This window comes from Netta rufina, assembly GCF_964035555.1.
Source record: "Netta rufina genome assembly, chromosome: 2".
Classification (NCBI taxonomy): domain Eukaryota; kingdom Metazoa; phylum Chordata; class Aves; order Anseriformes; family Anatidae; genus Netta; species Netta rufina.
Window position 1 is genome coordinate 22,203,144 of NC_140124.1, and position 19,035 is coordinate 22,222,178.

Consider the following 19,035-nt stretch of genomic DNA (forward strand, 5'->3'; position numbering starts at 1 on the left):
GTTTTATAATTATTTATTTTAAAAAAGATTCTCTCTCCCTACACAACTTAAAGATGTTTTATCCTTAGACTTTCATGTTTGTAACATCTCTACCAGAACACAGAAGATGGAATACCAGTCTACTAGCCAAAAGTTATTCAACAAAAAAAATTGTTAATGGAGGGTCTGTCAAATGCATTATAACTGTCTTGCCTCTCTAAAGGTTTGGACCAGGGGTTCATAAGACAGCAGACAATCTGATGGCTGTGATAGGCAGTGTGGCAGAACACCCTGACAAATCTTCCATCAGGAGAGGAAAATCATATCAGTTCTGTTGCAGTGGCCATTATCTTAAGATGTATCAGGACAGAAGCAGGGATGTCCTCAGCCTAATACACATAATGTGCAGCTTAAACTACGGGATTGAGTCCTGTGCAGTGAACAGTAATAGAGCAAGCATATTACTTGTGAAGCAGGCTTAGGGGTTATGTGTAACATACGCTTTAATGAGAGTTGTTGTCCCTGTCAGATTTCATCTGCTACATTCTAGATGAGACTTTTTTTCAGGTTATGATTTCATTATAAGAAGCAGTGGTTCTGCATTTCATTCTATCAATATATTATGATCATTGCTATATGAATGATACAATACCAGAAAGGATCCTTGTAAACTGTTTATGAAAAACTACATTTGTCAGGTACAGGAGTTTATGAAAGGTATGTGTGACGTGGTTTCTGTTTTGATAGGCTTGTGCTCCCTTATATCACTGGAGGACACTTAAAGATAGCCCTGAGAAGGACCCAGTTGGCACCTGCTATGTAGCAATTCAGAACTTCAGTGCCTATGCTGAATATTCACCCTGTCGCAACAGTAAGTATTAATAGAAACTAATTTGTTTTGGAGGAATTAATGTTGCTCTCAATGTTTTCATCCTTTCAGTTTTTGCACAATCACAGTTGAATGAAAATTACTGTATGTTGTTATCACGCTGGATGAGGGTTTAAAGAAAAAATCAACATAGAATTGTATGCCTGCAATTGGATGCTTAATTGTATAATTAAAAGAGAAGAAATTAAGTAAATTAAGCTCATGCAGTTACAGTGATGTGATATAATTGGTTCAGTTGAAATGGCTTTAAAATGTAACAAACAGATCTAGATAAGAACCAGACAGCATTTTAAACCAATTACTCATGTTCATGCTGAGTATAAATCGCTCATCCCAGGATCACCATCAGAAGACCAGACCCCACACAGAAACACACAAGCCTGTATCACCATTCGTGCCAACGTCACCCACGCTGACTCACTTAGGAAGGACTTCCAACATGGAAGAAAGCCACACACATTAGCACTGCTGTTCCTCACTCTGCTATTCTGATGATGTGTGCCTTCACTCCACTGTGGTAGCAATCTCTGGACCTTCTTGGGGAATAGGAAAAAGCCGTGCATGTGCATTTAGAACCAATCTCAGTTACCCAGAAGTCTGCAGAAAATGCCACACATCAGATTAAAAAAGATGTTCATCCTGCTCAGCATCCTATGTCTATGTTTATGTAATGATTGCTAATACTCTCATTACCTCAATGCTCCGAATTATTAAAATCAATATGAGGTATCTAGTGACTTTACTGAGCTTTGGACTGGGAAACTGCACAATGCAGTTTCTGCACTCACAGATCAGAGAATTATTCATTCAATTACTTTCCTAAAAGTAATGTCTGTACGATAGCAAATATGATAGGTTTGCCTATCCCTTCCTTTGGAAACTTCCAAAGCAGAATTATGATGTTGTTCAATTTAGTAAGGTGGTTTGCTCTTTCAGGTTGTGTGTGCCAGCCAATGCAAGAGAAGTCTGCACATAACCCCTTATCACAACACCCATTGAACAGATAACCTGCTATTGCAGCCAGCATTCTTGCCATGTGCACGTGGGCTAATTTTGAATCGCACCTTCTGACTGTTCCTGTTCTGGGGATTGTGCTCCTACCATCAAGTTTCTTATGGATCATTTTGCCAAGAAAGTACCAGGCTTTTTACAGGAAAAGTAGACACACACTTTACATAATTAAAAGGTCATTTTCCTGTGATGATCTACAGTCAGCATTATATTGTGTAGCTGGATTTTCCTGACATCTGACAGATGCTTGATAATACAGCCCAGCAATGCTTTCCACAGTCTACCAGAAAATCTGTACACATAAAGTAGCAGATAAAACGCTAAACTGAGTTGTGCTACCAAGTGTTTCTTAATTGACTAATCCTTATCCCTGGGTGGACAGATATGGAAAGAAGCTGAATTTGTAAAAGAAACGGTGCCCACAAGATCTGCTTCATGTCATTCTGATGTCTTACTGGGGTTTTGCCAAAAGCTGATGCCATTTCAAGAGAGAATTGAAGTAGTCAATGCTGTTTCCTGATCCTACAGACTTCCAGCATGCCAGTGCTCATAGGGAAGCCCTGAAATGCATGCCAGCACACTTTGTACAGTTATGTAAGGATTTGGAGACTAGAAATAAAAATGAACAGAAACAGGGAGGATGTTTTTGCGTGTACAGATGTGCATCCTAAATTATATTTCACAAGTCCCAATTGAACAAATGTGTGTCAATTAAAGGGGTGACCCTTGTGAAGAACAAGTGCCCCTTTCCCATGCTGTAGTACTGACAATCAGGATGCTGTTTGAACATTGACCCATGCTGACTCATCGACTCTGTCAGCATTTCTGGAGAATGCCTTAATAAACACTTAATTCTGTGTTTATGGCAGAGCAGGCTATGGTGGCCATTCTAGAATTCCTTGTTGTGTTGTTTATTTTTGTATCTGCAGACAAATTCAAGCTGAATACTTGGTAGTTGTAACAAGGATCCTTCCTTGGCATGAGAGGATGAAGACCCTAGTAACTGGTGCTATTTTCCAAACCCTTCATGAGGGGGCTGCATGTTCAGTGTCCTGTAGAAGGCCTTGATTTGCTCTGCCTTAAAAAACAAACAAACAAACAGCAACAACAAAAACAACACCTTCTTTACATATAATTTGATAATTTTGCATTTACAGCCTTACAGCTCCAGAGGGTGTGTACACTGTCTTCTGCATGCACTATGAAATCAATAAAATGCTTCTTCTTTCATAATTGCAGGCAATGCAGATCCTGAAGGACAAGGCTTTTGTCAAGCAGGTTTCAGCTTAGATTTTTACAAGGTGAGATTATGCTTCTGAAATACTTTGACCAAATATATTTCTAATATAAACCCCATGTGCACATGCTGTCACAGTGATCAAGAGTTTATGCCCATGCTACTGCATATGGAAGGTTTTGCCAAGTTCTTTCCTCCTTTGCAAGCTTCAAACTTTCTGGTTTCATTAATAGAAGAAATATCACTATCAGTACCTGTTCATCTGTTAGCAGCACTCCAGTTTATCTCTCCTTGATCTCTTAATAGATAATTAAGCAAAAATTTGTATGTGCTTCTCTCTCAGTGTTCCACACTCACATTGCTTTCTGGAGACCTGACTTTCAGGAAATAATGGGTAGGCACCAGCTGTCTTTTAGAAGTCAAAATAGATTTTGTATAAGGATGCTTTTGGAGCCAGACCAATGACTGAGACTGTTCTCCTGTGGAGGTGATAGAGGAAACACTGAAGGGAAATAGCTAGTTGTTCTTACATGCCAAGAGAGTCAGTAAAAATACTGTGGGCCAAAGAATATATTTTGCAGCTATTGTTACTATCTTTGCCAGTATTACAGCACTAGGAGCCCACATGTCTTTCACATCACTGGAATTGTTTTCAGTGTTGTGTAGCAACAATTGTTATTCACGCTATTAATAGGCAAGTAGTAAAGACTTCATTGTAGAATATACACAGCTGTATTTCTCTGTAAAATGTTACCGTTGCTTCATTGAATGTGAAGGACCTTTTTTATGCTGACTTCATTTTCTTACAAAGAACCAGCAATTTTTAGAATGCTGTTAGTACTGAAAAATAAAATTGTCTTTCATTCAAATAAAGATGCATAGGATGGTCTTAACTTTATTTATCCATAGATTTTCCTGAAAACCCATGTGCCTACATCCTTTCCTTGGACAGGACTGTTCTCCCTTATCATTGTTCTGATATTCTTTTGGTCATTAAAATTGTTTTTTTCCCATGCATGCTTCATTTTGTTGTGTTCTTTTGTTGTGTAATTTTATTCAATTCTGCTTTTTGTAGAATGGAGACCTGATAGTAGGCGGGCCTGGTAGTTTTTATTGGCAAGGTATGTTCATCTGGCTGGTTAACTTGATCTAAGAAGTGAAGCATAAAGTATTGTGGAAAACATTCTAGATTTCCAGTGTTTTCTCAGTTTAAGATAACCAGTCTCTGGTCTATTTTCAACAAGTATAAACAACAGAGGAATTGTTTAGAAGCCACTGAGCATAAAAACAAGTCAAGAGAAAATTCAGACTGTAGGTTCTACAGAAAGAGAGACAAAGAGAAATAACTATTTTTATCTTGGCAGTTTAGCAGATTTGTTATTTAATAAGCTGTTTTCCTAAAAATACTTGCATTCGTTAAGTAGCTAATATTTGTACAGTAAATGTAATATTTTCAAAATTTTGTCACTATTTGTTTCTGAACACCACCTTTTATTGCTATCTGCACGTATTTTCAGGATATATGTGGCATCACTGCAGTTTCTCAGATGTACTTTCTCATGTAGATGAAATCTGAAGTAGTTTTGGTAAAGGAGAAAAAGGGTATTTTTGCTTTAACTGTTTTTGATGTCATGATGTAGCTGATTCCTAGACTGCCTACCAACTTGCCTCTTGTCAGCCTCATTGATGTGTGTTTGATGTGTGTTTTTTCATAGCCATTAAAAAAGGAAGATCTGATTGATTATGATGGTAGGGGATGCATGGCTTTGAATTTTCCATTAAGAAATTACTTCCATTTGTATATTAAATTTAAACTCTACAGCTGCAAAAGGTAGCTGTTCTGAAAAGGCTGAGCCTGAAAATGTTTGATTTTAGTTTGATTCAGCTCTGTGAAATGTATCTGGAGTTGGTTTTTGTGATTGTTCAATGCAGAATCAATGCCTTGATGTATTTATTTACATGTACTTGTGAGACTTTCAGGGTAATGATGAAGAAAGATTGAGAGAAGATGCCTAATCTTTGCATTTGTGCTATATTATCCCTTGAAGCTCTGTTTTTATGTTCTGCTAGCTCTGTTTTGCGACTGTCCTTTGTGTCCCTTTCATTTATGAAGCTGTTTGAATTCAGGTCAGGTAATCACTGCAAGCATTGCGGATATCATTGCAAATTATTCTTTCAAAGATATTCTGAGGAAACTGGCACGAGAGAAGCAGACAGGAGTGGCACCACCCACGTATGATGACAATTACATGGGTAAGCTAAGCTCTTTTTCAGTTAGCAATATGTCCTAAAAGCAAGGGACTTATATAAATGAGAAAACAAGCCCTAAATTACTAATGTCCCAATTGTGAGATGATTCAAACACATTATGCCTTAAGCAGAACAACAGATCAGTAGTTTGCTTGTGACTTCAATGGAATGAAGAACATTCTTCAAGTTATGCGCAACAACAGGTTTTGAAAGTTGAGATCTTAAATGTCTGATTAGGATTCTTATTATTTGATCTTAAAAAAATAACCACAAATACCAACTTTTCCTATTTATATTTTCTTTCACTACAAGATAATGGTTTGAGTTTAAAGTAATTAAAGACTATTTCAGTTTTTGATAGATAAATAAAATTCAGTTCTGCAGTATTTTCATGCAGTACTACATAAATACCCAATTTATTCTCACTGCAATTGCTTACTTGAATTGTGTCTTTTAAATAATATAACACTGTTTGCATATATTATGTAATGAAAAAGGCTCTTTGTACCTTTCATTTTCACTAAGAATTTGCATGATGTTCACACATCTGTGCATGCAAGACAGTTTTTGCTTCACATGATTATAGAAAAAATGGAGTGGAATTAGAAGGCAAAAATACAACCTTTCATCTCTGCCTATAGATTTGAAATTGCAGTCACTGATACAATGCTGAAGTCTTTACTTTGTCAGCATCAATTATCTCATTGGTTTACAAAAGCCTCAGGAGGTATTCAACTGCATCTTTGGAAATCTTGGAAATCTATCTTCCATATAGAACTAAACCAGGATTCTCACACAATGCAGGACCGTTATGAAGACCAAAATTTTGTCAATAGCTGTTAGGGCAAACTACTGTACTACCTCCTGTTTTTTTTCAGAGAAAGTATTAAGTATTAATGCTTTGGCAGTTCATCTGGGGAGAGGAAGGCTAGATCTATTATTCTTTGAGATCTACAGTTAATTAAGTCATAATAATGTGATAATTTTCCCTTTTTTCCCCACACAGTTCTAGAATACTAATTTTAGAAAATTTATATTCTGATGATCAGATGAGCTGACAAATCTGATTGTCCTTTCACATTTTTTGAAAGAAATGGTTTAACTTTTTTTTTTTTTTCTTGTGATTTATTTTTAAACAGGATACTCAGTGGCTGCTGGGGAATTTACTGGAGATTCTGAACAAGGTAAGAAGCCATTTATTTGAATGGAAACCACATGGCTGTGCACCTATTAAATTCCTCTGTTTGGATCTGTACACAGGTCCACTTTTTATGCATCTGAAACACTGGTGAAACTTAAGCTATCCGTGCCCAATATTCTTAGAGGCAAATATTTCCTTAGAAGGTGTAGCATGCCAGAGCAGAATTTAAGTGACCTAAACGTCTGAATCCGCTATGGTGGTATCCTCCTGCTTGTGTGTCTGTTCTGCAGAGCTGTGACATCACAGGTGGAGCCAGCTAAGCTCACTGAATTTAGCCAATTTGGTGATGTAACAAGTGGAACCAACTGTGCAATCCTCTACAGTTCTGTGGCCTGTACTTAAGTTACTCAGCAGCATAGAGGCTGCTGGAGCTCAGCACCTGGCTGGAGAGATGCAACCTAGTTTGGCAATGTCTGTGTGTTGAAACATACATGTACATACAGTTAGCTGTGATCCCTGGTGTTTCGTACCTTAGGAGCTATATATCTTGTTTAAGGCTGACAGTCAGAAAGTATTATATAAACAGCAGATTTCTTGGGAGTATGAATAGCTCCATGGTCCAGACTCACAAGCCAATAGATACCCGGTAAATTTCTACAAATGAAGCCAGCTCCCCAGAACTGCTGCTTAATCCCTGTAAAGTTTAGAATTTCCTGTCCTGAGCCACTCTGGAGTCAAGAAGAAAAAGAAAAAAAAATTAAAAAAGACACAATTTTGAGTGCAATGCTAAAAAAATAAAATAAGGAAAAAAAATAAAAAAAGATATGCTTATATGCTTCTGACAGTGGAAGACTGCAGCCACTATATGATTGGCACAAAGAATTGCATCGTTGGCTGACCTCACAGTCCTTCATTACTATTTTCATCTCCTCTTGACCAGACACATTCAACCAAAGGGAAGTATATAAACCCAAAGCAGAATAGGTGAATGCTAGGTCAGTCAAGGAAGATGTCTGAGGCGCTCTGGTGTTTGAAGCTCCTTCTGCTGTCTTCTGCTGTGGGTATTGTAATGAGGGAAGGTTTAGACAGTATGACTGCTGGCTGTAGCTTTGCTCTTTTCTTTGTCTTTTTTTCCCCCACTAGTTGTTTAAGATTTGGCCTCTGAGTGGAATCATGTACTAGAGAGTAGCTAGGTCCAGTGTTTCATGTTCTAGTTCAATTAATTCCCTCAATACGACTCACAAAAACTTGCTTGTAATGCTTTTAGATAGCTAGCGTGTGCACAACTTGTCAAACACTTTCATGGCATCAAGCCAAATAACAGATGGGAGAGAATGTTGTGCAGCCAGAAAGAAAAGGGGAATTTGTAATGACAATCATGTTTAGCTTCTGTATGATAGTGTGTGTTGCCACAGCTAATTCTTGTTTGATCAATCCACAGCTGTCAGGTAAGAAGCTGAATCGGAGTAAGAGCTTTATTGGACTGTTCCATGCTAAGTAGGTGGAAAGAGACTTCTGGCTAGGTGTGGAGTGTATTCAACACTTCAGATGTAGTATTTCAAGCAACTAGATGCACTGGATGAATGTTAAAATCTTATGAATGAATGCCTTGAAGTGATTTGCAGGTGTTTCTGATACAGATAAAAAACCAAAATCCTAAAGTTATAATGTATCAAGGAAGATTTAAGTGGCATGGGATGCATGTTGCATGAACTGCTCAGATAGCATAGCCAGTTCATTGCCAATTGTTTATCTTTCAGAGTTGGTTGCTGGAGTCCCAAGAGGAGCACAGAACTTTGGCTATGTACGTACTGGACTCACGTTTTATCCTTTATATAGTGAGAATGACATTTATAGTGAGAACGACATTAGACCATTTGGAAGGTTAAAGGCTATATTATATTTTCAGTCTCTTTGAGCCTAAACTTTCTAATCAAATAAAACTGCCACTGGCTTTTACACTCAGGCTTACCTAATTGAGATGAAATGCTTACTGGCATCGGCTTTGAATATTAAGCTCTTACTCCATTCTGAAGTCTATTTTCAACAGCCAGTTACCAGCATGCTTTGAGTACGAGTAGTATCCCAGTACCCACAGGTATCAGACCCTGGCCTAAGTTTACCCATCGGCTGGGGTATTTCATGTGCAACTTTCTGTCCACAGTAGAGAGAAGTCCACGTTCTGATTATTCATACACGGTGTTTGTTTTCAGTGTTCTTTTTAAGTACATAGACTGACTACCAAATGAAAGGAGGTACAGTACAGTTAGAAACTGAGAGAAGGGTGATGTGTGAATACACAGCTTTTCTCTCTTAGGAAGAAAAAAAAAAAAGTTTCAGGTGTTTCTGATTGGGAAACAGAAAGATCCCAGCCACAGACACATTATCTAGCTTTGTGGACCCAAAATTCCTTGTGTCTCTGGAACTTATTGATACCATTTTTCAGATGAAAGGTGTGTATTTATGTATGTATATGTATATAAATGTAAATGTATGTTTATATGTATCATATATATTATATGTTTATTATATATATTTATATATATATACACATATGTATATATATATTTTTTTAATTTCTGTTTTCGTGCCTAATAATGTAGCTGCTGATTATCTGATGTGCTGTGATTTGCAGCTGTTCACATTGTCTGGTAAGGAAGGAAACAATTTTTTCCCCAGTTTCTTCATGGGGGAGTTGAACTCATAAAATTGTAGTGATTTATCCAAGATAACACAGGAAAACTATGGTGCAACAGAAAAGAATTGATGTGTTTTCTTGACCACATTGGACCGTCCTTCAGCATTTCACGTTGGTTTGCAGTGATGCTATGCTGTATCATCTTTGTCTGTGCTTGAAACTTTCCATATCTTTCTGTTATCAGGTCTCAATCATTAATTCTTCTGACTTGACCTTCATTCAGAACTTCACTGGTGAACAGGTAATGTCAAGCAACTATGTGATGAAGTATTATATATCAAGAGGATATAATTTCATCAATATAGTTTCAAAAATACATAAAATGTTTACCTCTTAGAACTAATAACCATAGAAACAAAGAGGTTTATCAGTAAAAACTTCTTAAAAATTGTTATGATATGAAAGCCTATCTGTTGTTTTTTATTTCCAGATGGCGTCTTATTTTGGGTACACTGTTGCAGTATCTGATGTTAACAATGATGGGTAGGTTACCAAATATATTCAGCTCCACTGAACATCCATAGAAGCAATGCCTGATATTTATTAATAACCACAGTTTTTCAGGTGCTTCATGCCTCAAAATGCTTCTTTTGGCTTCTCTGCTTTTCTGATTGTTCACTTAGGTTTTTCTTTATGCAATTACAGTGGCATAAATATTTTCAGGCCTAGTTTAAGTTTATCTTCCTGAATATTTATTCAAAGCAGCATGGCAGAGTGTCTAAAGTCTTAGGAAACAAATCCAAGTAGAGGTAGAGTGAATAAAACTGCAAACTGCTGTTGGGGAGAGAGATGCAAGCCAAAAGTTCATTCTTCTATTCTTAGAAGCAGGTAAGTAGACCATTCAGAGCTTCACTTCTCAGTTTTAAGAGCTTTTCAGTATCATTGGTTCCTCTTTGCAGTGCCTGCTGGCTGGTCGTCCATTTTCATCATCTAGAGGTCCAAAAAGTGTCTATGATCCACAGTTGTTATGACAGCCATTGTGCTTGCCTGAGGGAGAATGCTGCTTAACTGCCAGGGTTATGCTTAATGACACTGGCCCCATTCAACAACAACACTTGCTGACTTTGATCTTACGTAAAATCCGATTAAATGCTTTAGAAAATCAGGACTTTAGTAAGCGATACTAGTAAGATACTAGCTTTTTAGAAAGGAGTTAAGGATTAGTGAGGCTCAGAACCTTGTAAGCCTGCATGAAGGTGAGCTAGGATTATATTCAGAGCTTTTCATACTCTTTCCTATTGCAACTTGTCTCAGCTTTGTCTATGCTTTGTTCTTGTCATTATTTCTTATTAGGGACATAAACATAGTGCATTAAATACTTTCTCTGGGCTAAATCATTACTTCCCATCAGGGACTAGTGAACCCTTAAAGTTAGGGATATAAGAAATGAGAAGAGGAACAAGGTGATCAAATGTTATTGTAGTTCCAAAACTAAAATGGGGTGGAAAAAGGCTTCAGCAGTTCCTGTGATATCTTTATACTAGTCAAGTTGCTCCAAGGCTCTGAGGTCAGATTTTGTCATCATACTTGAACTTTCTAAAACTATTTTTTCTGATACACTGAGTCAGGATTAGTTTAGTGTTACTGCAAGGCGTTACTAACATGAAAGGATGGAGAAATATTGATCTTAGTTACAAAAGGCACTCATTAGACTTTCAGGGAACTTATTAGTTAACTTCTCATTGAACCAAACTATTTCGTAGACAGGTTATTTCCTGTGAATCACAGGGTTACTTGGCAGGTCTCATATTTTCTGTGTACCTCTAAGACCACAGTTTATGTCAATAATATAATCAAAATGCTGTTGAGGCCTGTGTGGTCTTCCAGTCTATATCTTAAAAGAAATCTAATGACTTTCTCTGAGATCCAAACATCCCACAGAAAACAAAACAGAAAAAGCTCTACATGATAAACATGTCTGATTATATATAGTCCATCATTGCTGGTTTGCACATATAGTCAATGGAAATATTTATCTGAAAGGAAAAGTAAAACTGGAGGGAAAGAAATAAAAGCAAAAGGGAAATGTCCACTTCAAATTCACATTTTTTTTCAGCTAAAGACAAAGGAGGTAGTGATGACCTTACCAGTAGCAGAAACCTGATTAAGTCATATAATGAAAATATTAATAAATATGATGAATTGCTCCAATAAGGCTGAAGATGTGGCTCTAAGGCTTATCCTAGGAAAACATTTCTGTAGGCAGAACAGGGAAATTGAAGGTATTATTTCAACTACCCTTTTGTTGCCCACTGCTAGTAATCAGAAATCTTCAGTGAAACTTAACAAATCAAGCTGTGCCATCAACTTACAGGCTGAATTCCTAGTGAAGAGAAAAAGAGAGAGCACTCAATTTAGAGTAAAACAATTTAATAAAAATTGTGGAATAAATTGTTTACTGGTCTTTTATGGAGCCTCTATCAAAGCTTCCCACAATTATACTTTGACCTCTTGACACTTCCCATACTCCTGTTTTTTATTACAGGGCAGCATACAAAGCAACCTCATCCAGTCTCAGCAGGTGGTCAGTTTATGCTTTTAGGGAAGCAATATTGGCTAGTAATGTTTCTGTGCTGGAATAAACATAAATACACTGATTCCTGTTAACTGCACCATCATAGGCAGTGACAAAATAAATCTAATGGTGCAGTTCAAAATACTGCACACTGAACTGCCCTTTTTGATTTAATATTGCTGTTAAGGGACATTTGCTTTGCTTTTGTTGCTTTTTAAAAGACAGGACGTCACCCTGAATTTGGCTCACAACTCCACTTCTGTAAATATAAACTCCTATAGCTAAAAGCCAATTGAAATTTCCTCCTTCACCACTAAAAATAAATAATTCCAATCACATGGTGCTTGCAACCAAACAAGTGACTCATCTAGAGTGCTTGATGTCTAAATACTTACATTTAGAAACTGTAAAAGGTCCTAAACAACTGACTGTAAAGCATGGTGAGCAATGATTGCTTTCTTATTACCCACTTGGTGAGACACTGGGAATAAGAGAATGAGGCTAACAGAGAACAAGGTAGCTGAAGAATCCTCTCTGTCTATTGTATGTTGCTATGACAGTGGGGGTTAAAAAAAAATAAAAAAAATCCTTCTTATAGAGGACTTGCTGAAGCAGCTTATCTTGACCTGAGCTTGGGCACTAAGAAAGAAGAGGGAACAGCAAGAGGGTGAGGGCTGGAAGGTTGGTATGGGTGGGACATGCCAGACCTGGAGGGAAGGCCAACTCAGTGCTCTGGGAGCTCCAGGTAGCTCTGCTACCCATAACAAATCTAGAGGTAGGTCAGTCTAATTTAGATGAGTGCCTTCCTCCCACCTTTCCCTCTTAGCCATCTTAGCTGCTGAGTTTTGGTCCTGCTCACTGGACTATTCATGCATTTTATATGATCATTGTCGTTTCTTTTAACAAAGTGGAAATTTTCCTAGAAAAATAACCCAGGACTTTCATCTGAGATGTAATAATCCCTCCATAACAGACTCTAGCTCCTGTCTGCTTTCCATCTTACCTGGTGACTCTTGTATTCTGCATTGGGCTTCTGCTTAGGGAATTTTTGGCCATGGTGGACAATGGATAGTCTGCCTCTCTCTCCATTTTAGGCACATTGAATATTATTCAACTTCTGTATGGCCCCCAGTTTCAAAGGTATCTAGGTATCTACTTATTTTACATTGATGTACTGGGAGCTTACTGGCTCTGAATCTTTTGCTTCCCTACCACTTCTAAAATATCTTCCCGTAGCCTTACAATCTCTCATTTATAAAATTTTAATTGGAGCCAAGCTCATCTTTTACCTCATGCTTTACACAGCACATAACACCATGGGGTCACATTATCAGTGTGAACATGTGGACTGCAATGTAGTAAAATTACAGTTGATAATGCTACCATGCAATGCTTTTAGTACATGGCGTACATAAAATAACTTATGAAAAAAGAACATTAATGATCTGTTTCTGTTGTTGCTGTTGTTTCATGACAACAGCTTCAGGTGACGTTCTGTCCAAGCCACTAACACCTTCCATTAGCAGAGAACTTTTGATGTTTAGTGTGGAAGGAAAACCCCACCTTTGCTGTGAAGTCAGCTTCTGCTTCCTTCCTTTTGTAGTTATCCATGCAACGGAGTAATATCTGACATATAAAAAAGAACTGTACAGAAGTGACCTAACACTTTGAATTACAGTTTCCTTTGTGGAAACATCTATAAAACTTAATAGAAAAATAACATTTTGAGTAAGTGCTTTGTCACAATTTACAGAATGTGTAACTTCTACCATGTGATTAGAAGGCATTCAAATGAGATATTCTCTATTAAATTCTGTGGTACACATCCTAGAACAATAGTGTATATCCATGGTAGAGTAGCAGCTAAGCTACTCCTAGGACATGCGTCTGTGGTTTTGTTGTTGTTTTCTATCAGGATTAGGAAAAACACTGTAGTGCATTTTTCCTAATTGGTTTGCTAATGAATAAAGCCTCTGTGAAAACATCACTATTCAGAATATGGTGAAGTGAGCATATAAAGTTTTCTGTGATTTTTACAAAGTTGGAACAAAGTTTCATGTTAAAGATAGAGAATATGTTTTCTAAATTTAAAATGCTAGGATTAAGTAGTAGTAGACCTTTGCAATAACAGAATTCCTTAATATGGATGACCAGTGCCACTGAATATAATGGGAATTTTTCTGTTAGTTTACAGGGGTTTGAACAACCTTCAGAAATTTATCTGGTACCATTGTTTCATATTTCAAAATGATCTATTATGAACATTTCCTCTTGTTACATGTCTATCAATCTTGCTTGATGTCCAGTAAAGCATCTTTTTTTTTTCTTGCCAAATAAATGTTGATAAGATGCAACATATCTTTTGATTAGTCTGTCATCTTTTACTGATCCTTCTTGGACTAGCAAAACATAGAGATTAACTTTTCCCTTTAAGCCTCATATTACTATGACTTTTTGATATCTGTTCTCTTTAATACTTAATACACCAAAATAACAGCAAATAACATAAGCACTGCAGCTACTCTAATATTCAACAGAAGATTCTGTTTTCAGAAATGAAACTTTGGCTTTTTCTCCCAGCTTACATTTGAATTAGTGATGAGGAATTCTCTATGGTTTGATGTTCTGCCTGTGTTTCATGTGTATTACTTCAAAAATATCCTGGCAAGTGGCAATTTTGGGTCTGTTGTTCACTTACTGATGTGTAGCGTTAAAAAAAATCTACAGTTGATACGAAACTTTGTCTTTCACTAGCGCCATTTGCAGGATAGATCTACTGAATTTGTTCTGCTAACACAGATTACCTCTGAGTTAAATTCCGGACTTCTGTATCATAAACTGCAAAGTATAGCATTTCAGTGTCTATCGTGGGCATGAATTGAAGTACAATAATTTCTATTTAAATCTTAGCAGAAAATTTTTTGCTGTGAGGTTGATTGAACACTGGAGCAGGTTGCCCAGAGACGTTATGGAGTCTCCATCCTTGGAGATACTAAAAACTGGAGTGGGCACAGCCCTGGGTAGGCTTCTCCAGTTGACCATGCTTTTACCAAGTGGTTGCTCTAGAACTCCAGAAATGCCTCCCTGCCTCTTTTAGTTTGCTTCGTGTTAAACAAATGCATGAACTTTGTTGGTTTCCTCAGTCTCTCAGTGACACTGATTTTTGTTTGACTTTTCCAGTTTAGATGATATCTTAGTTGGGGCCCCTCTCTTTATGGAACGAGAATTTGAGAGCAAGCCTAAAGAAGTTGGGCAAGTTTATCTGTACCTGCAAGAAAGTGCTTTCCTCTTCCAAGACGCGCAAATTCTGACCAGCACGGAAGTGTTTGGTAGATTTGGCAGTGCAATCACACACCTTGGAGATCTCAATCAGGATGGATATAATGGTAATTTTTATATAATGTGGTAACATATATATGTGTGTGTATAACATTGATATTAAAAATGGCTAAGCAGTGAAGATGAAGTGTCTGTGCAGTGCCTGAAAAAGGCGTTTTACCATGTAATTGCTTTTGAAAATCGTGAGGATTTACACTAACCCTAATGAAACTGGTACTGAGGGCCAAACCATAAAAAGCTTACTTTTAGGACAGTCTTATTCACTACAGTGCTATTTTTTACCAAATGCTAACATGTTCATTTGAATCAAAATATTATCTGTTGTTTTATAAATATAATTAGATTTAAATACTTAGTTAAGATGTTGAATTTGTTTAAAAGCAGCGTTCTCTTTCTCTCTTCAAATGCTTGGATAAATCGAATAAGGTTTAGTAACTGGAGCAGGAGTATCTTGCCCACAATGAAGGAAGAGGACAAATACAGGCATACTGTTTTGGAATCAGGCTTCCACCGATATTTAGGCACAGAAAGAAACAGTTTCATGGTGGGATCTTTTCCAGATACCAGTAGCACAAAAATAAATAGCAAAACATTCACCAAGTAAACCGAGAGCCAGAGTTCTGGAAAACAGTCCAAGTAAACTAATTTGCTTAATTGTATGAGATGGCTTGGATGCTTTGAGCACCTAGAGTTAGGCTCCTACTCACGGTCAGTAACATTCTCATCTTACCTACATGCATTTTCTTACGTCCTGTTTCCAGATGCTAAGGACCTACAAGGAGGCATCTCTGCATCTAAAGCCCCAAGGGGTTTTTACAGGTGGAGTTATTTTGAACAGTAGCCTTAAAGATACTTCGGCCAGTAAACTAAAAACAAAGGACTTAGCTCCTCCTTTTGCACAGTGCTCTAACCACTAGACTGTAGGGCAGTGTGGCAAATGTGTGTCTCCTGTGCAAGGGATAAGTCATCTCTGGATACATAGGATTTTACTGGGGTTCAGGGTGCAGGAAACTCCAATCCCATCTTGCAGAAGTCAGTGGGTTGTGGTTGGTGAGAATACCCTCATTGGGTTTTCTGGGAATCCCATTTCCCTGGAAGACCCAGCTGGGCTGAACCCCATGGTGAAGACTTTCTCTTTCCTACCTGTGAGCAGTAGCAGATGCCTTCAGCTTCTCCAGGCAGGGAAGATTGGTCTCCATGGCATTCTGGTAGGGAAGATGTATTCCTGCTTGTATTTCTTGCTGTATAAAGAATGCTAAGAAGGATCTAGAGCTGAGGTATTCTGCTTCATAATTGAAGACATGAGTCGCAGAGCTTTGTTGCCCTCCTCCCTTCAGAGGGAAGGTAGGAATTCCAGGTGCAAAAGTCAAGTTTAATAAAGGAGTCTAGTGTCAGCTCCTTGATGAGATCCTAAAAATTAGAGCTGTAGATAGTGTTTCCAGTTGGCTAGCTCAGCTAGTTCAGCTGCTGAATCTCAGTCTTTGAGTCTTTGACTCTCCACTTCTATCATGATTCTCTCCACTTCCTATGTGTTAGAATTGTGAAGAGCTTTGTGAGTTCCACTTCTTGGATATGACACCTCATTTTTTAAGTATTGCAGTGCTCAGTTGCATAATACACAAGGCCTCCTATTTCCTCCTTCTCCATTTCTCGATAACATGTTGGCTTGGTATAGATAAAACCTTACATTACATTGTTCTCTTTTGCATACTAACACACCGGATATTTGAGAGAGGTGGGGATTTTCCCTGTGTTGAACATTTTATCAGGAATAATAAAATTAATTTTCTATAACAGCTATTCCTTATTAACTAGGTGATGGAAGAAATCAGGGAAAAAATTTATCTGACTAAATAAAATGAAGTGGATTCAGGCATTCATTATGTCTCAATTTATTAAAGCTTATTAAATGTCCTGGAAATGCAGTAGAGGAATACAGTGTGGATTGGCAATTTAGTACAATGTAATAACACTCTCACAGGATGAGTTTGTAAGCTTTTGTCATAAAAGTTTGATACATAAGACATCATGAACATTCTTGAATATTTGCCCTGAAATTAGAATGCACAGAGAAGTACAGAATGCCATAGTTTTTGCATGTACATAGCAGAAACCTTTTATGTCTGTTTTCCTGCGGGGACTTAATTCTTGCTTTATGTTAACTGTGCCCATTCTTTTTATTCTTTTACTGTGCTGCAGACATTGCTATTGGTGCACCATTTGCAGGTGAAGACCGAAGAGGGAAAGTGTTCATTTACAATGGATACAGTAATGGGTTAAATACTAACCCTTCCCAGGTTCTCAATGGAGCCTGGGCCTCACAGTCCATGCCTTCGGGATTTGGCTTCACTCTGAGAGGAGACTCGGATGTAGACAAGAATGATTACCCAGGTAAGATTTTTCCATTAGAAAGGGAATTTCATACTTCCATCCCCTGGAAAATGCATCATGCCTAAACTGCTCCTTTTGGAAGGCAGAGGTCAAATTAACGAATAGACATATTTTTGGATAGTTCTAGCTTGCTTTTCTGAGAGTTAAAATCAGACAAAACAAATACTCCCTTTCCTGTCAAAAGACATGATCAGAAAGTCAAGAAAGGGCTTAAACAGTTACATTAACATAAAACATGTGAAGTTTACAATACAAGCTTAACCCTTTCCCCCCACTGAGTGCTCTCAGCTTATTGAACTTGTAAGGTTTCCTTCATTCTGGCATTCTTTCTTAATTAAAAACATGTTGTGTTGTAGAAAGAGATCGACTTGGTAGTGTTGCTAAGTTGTTTTTTGCTGTCCAAAGAGATGATGGGCTGTATTTGGGTTCTTAACAGCTTTGTTCTCATTACAAAAAACAGAGAATGCAAAGACATTGCTTAAAGACAGATATTTAATTTGGGCCTTTCCATGCTTTTTTTTTTGCTGTTGTTGTTTTCATTCTGCTGTGTCAACTTTTCCTTGATTCTTTCTTATTAGTTTACCTGATGTGCATTTGTCAAGTTGGTAACATCAGTTGAGTTTTGCTGGGGAGGAGGTGTTTGGTTTTTAAAAGAGGAATGTTCCTAGCATCCAAGTAGTCTGAATGTTGAAGATATTTTACATGTGTTTGTGTTTACTCTCTCTCTTCTGAAAACAAATCTGTTTTGTTTCTTTTCGTTAGAATTCAGAAGCTTAGCAATAGCGTGCAATAAAACATCATATTTTTTATTGTGAAAGGTTCATCCACAGTAGGATGCTAAGTCTTTGTTTTCTAACTCACTGTGAAATCTCTCTTGTTAGCCTGGGTTGTTTCAGGCTAGCGTTCTTAAAAGTTGTGTTCTTTAGAAAGGGAAAATTTTGATTTTCAAAGGGACAAAAGTGTGATCTCTTTCGATTTTGTGATGGATTGTAAAAACCTTAGAAGAGTTTTGCTTTTGTTTTTCTCAGATGAGGAAGAAGGTTTCTGGAAAGGGGTGTTTATGATAGAAATTACAGTCTTACCCAACAGAAAAGCTGACTGCAGAGTCATAAAATGAGGCTATCACTTTAAGTGAGAGAAACTTTAACATGTAAGAGAAAGGACTTTAAACAGCGTTCTGACTTTTTGTTTGCATATTGTCTGTGATGCTATTAATAGTTTTTCATTGTCCATGACTAATGAGGTTGCTTTGGACAAGGGAGGTCTTTATTAAAGTTCCAGCATTTAAACATTTTCTAAAGCACACACAAGGCCCCCCAGCAAAACCAAAGAAAACAGGATATTGCATTCCTTACATTTCTAAGATTGGAAAGATAGAGGGAAAGGAAAGATTCTTTCAGATCTTCTTTGAGTCACATTGGGAAGCAAGAAGAGTAGAAGTCTACCTACTGTATAAATCACTTTTTGTGGAGCATCTTTTAAGCTAATTAATGAAAAGTTTGGATGATGGGACTTGATCTTTCTAAATGTGCACTGAGGAGCTTCTGTAGTCAGTTCACTTGTGAGATTTACTGGATTTATCCTG

The 19,035-nt window shown here is 37.4% G+C and overlaps 1 protein-coding gene across 1 annotated transcript in view; it reads left to right on the plus strand.

The window, feature by feature from the left end:
- Positions 1 to 19,035, plus strand: part of ITGA8 (integrin subunit alpha 8) — a gene marked incomplete at both ends in the record, with an annotated part of 106,546 nt that overhangs the window by 13,370 nt on the left and 74,141 nt on the right. The window contains 10 exons of the mRNA XM_084283041.1: positions 727 to 850; positions 3,119 to 3,180; positions 4,192 to 4,237; positions 5,244 to 5,369; positions 6,506 to 6,550; positions 8,268 to 8,311; positions 9,390 to 9,446; positions 9,636 to 9,688; positions 14,901 to 15,106; positions 17,259 to 17,450. Of these exons, the coding sequence (XP_084139167.1) occupies positions 727 to 850; positions 3,119 to 3,180; positions 4,192 to 4,237; positions 5,244 to 5,369; positions 6,506 to 6,550; positions 8,268 to 8,311; positions 9,390 to 9,446; positions 9,636 to 9,688; positions 14,901 to 15,106; positions 17,259 to 17,450 (955 nt within the window). The remainder of the gene's footprint in view (positions 1 to 726; positions 851 to 3,118; positions 3,181 to 4,191; positions 4,238 to 5,243; positions 5,370 to 6,505; positions 6,551 to 8,267; positions 8,312 to 9,389; positions 9,447 to 9,635; positions 9,689 to 14,900; positions 15,107 to 17,258; positions 17,451 to 19,035) is intronic.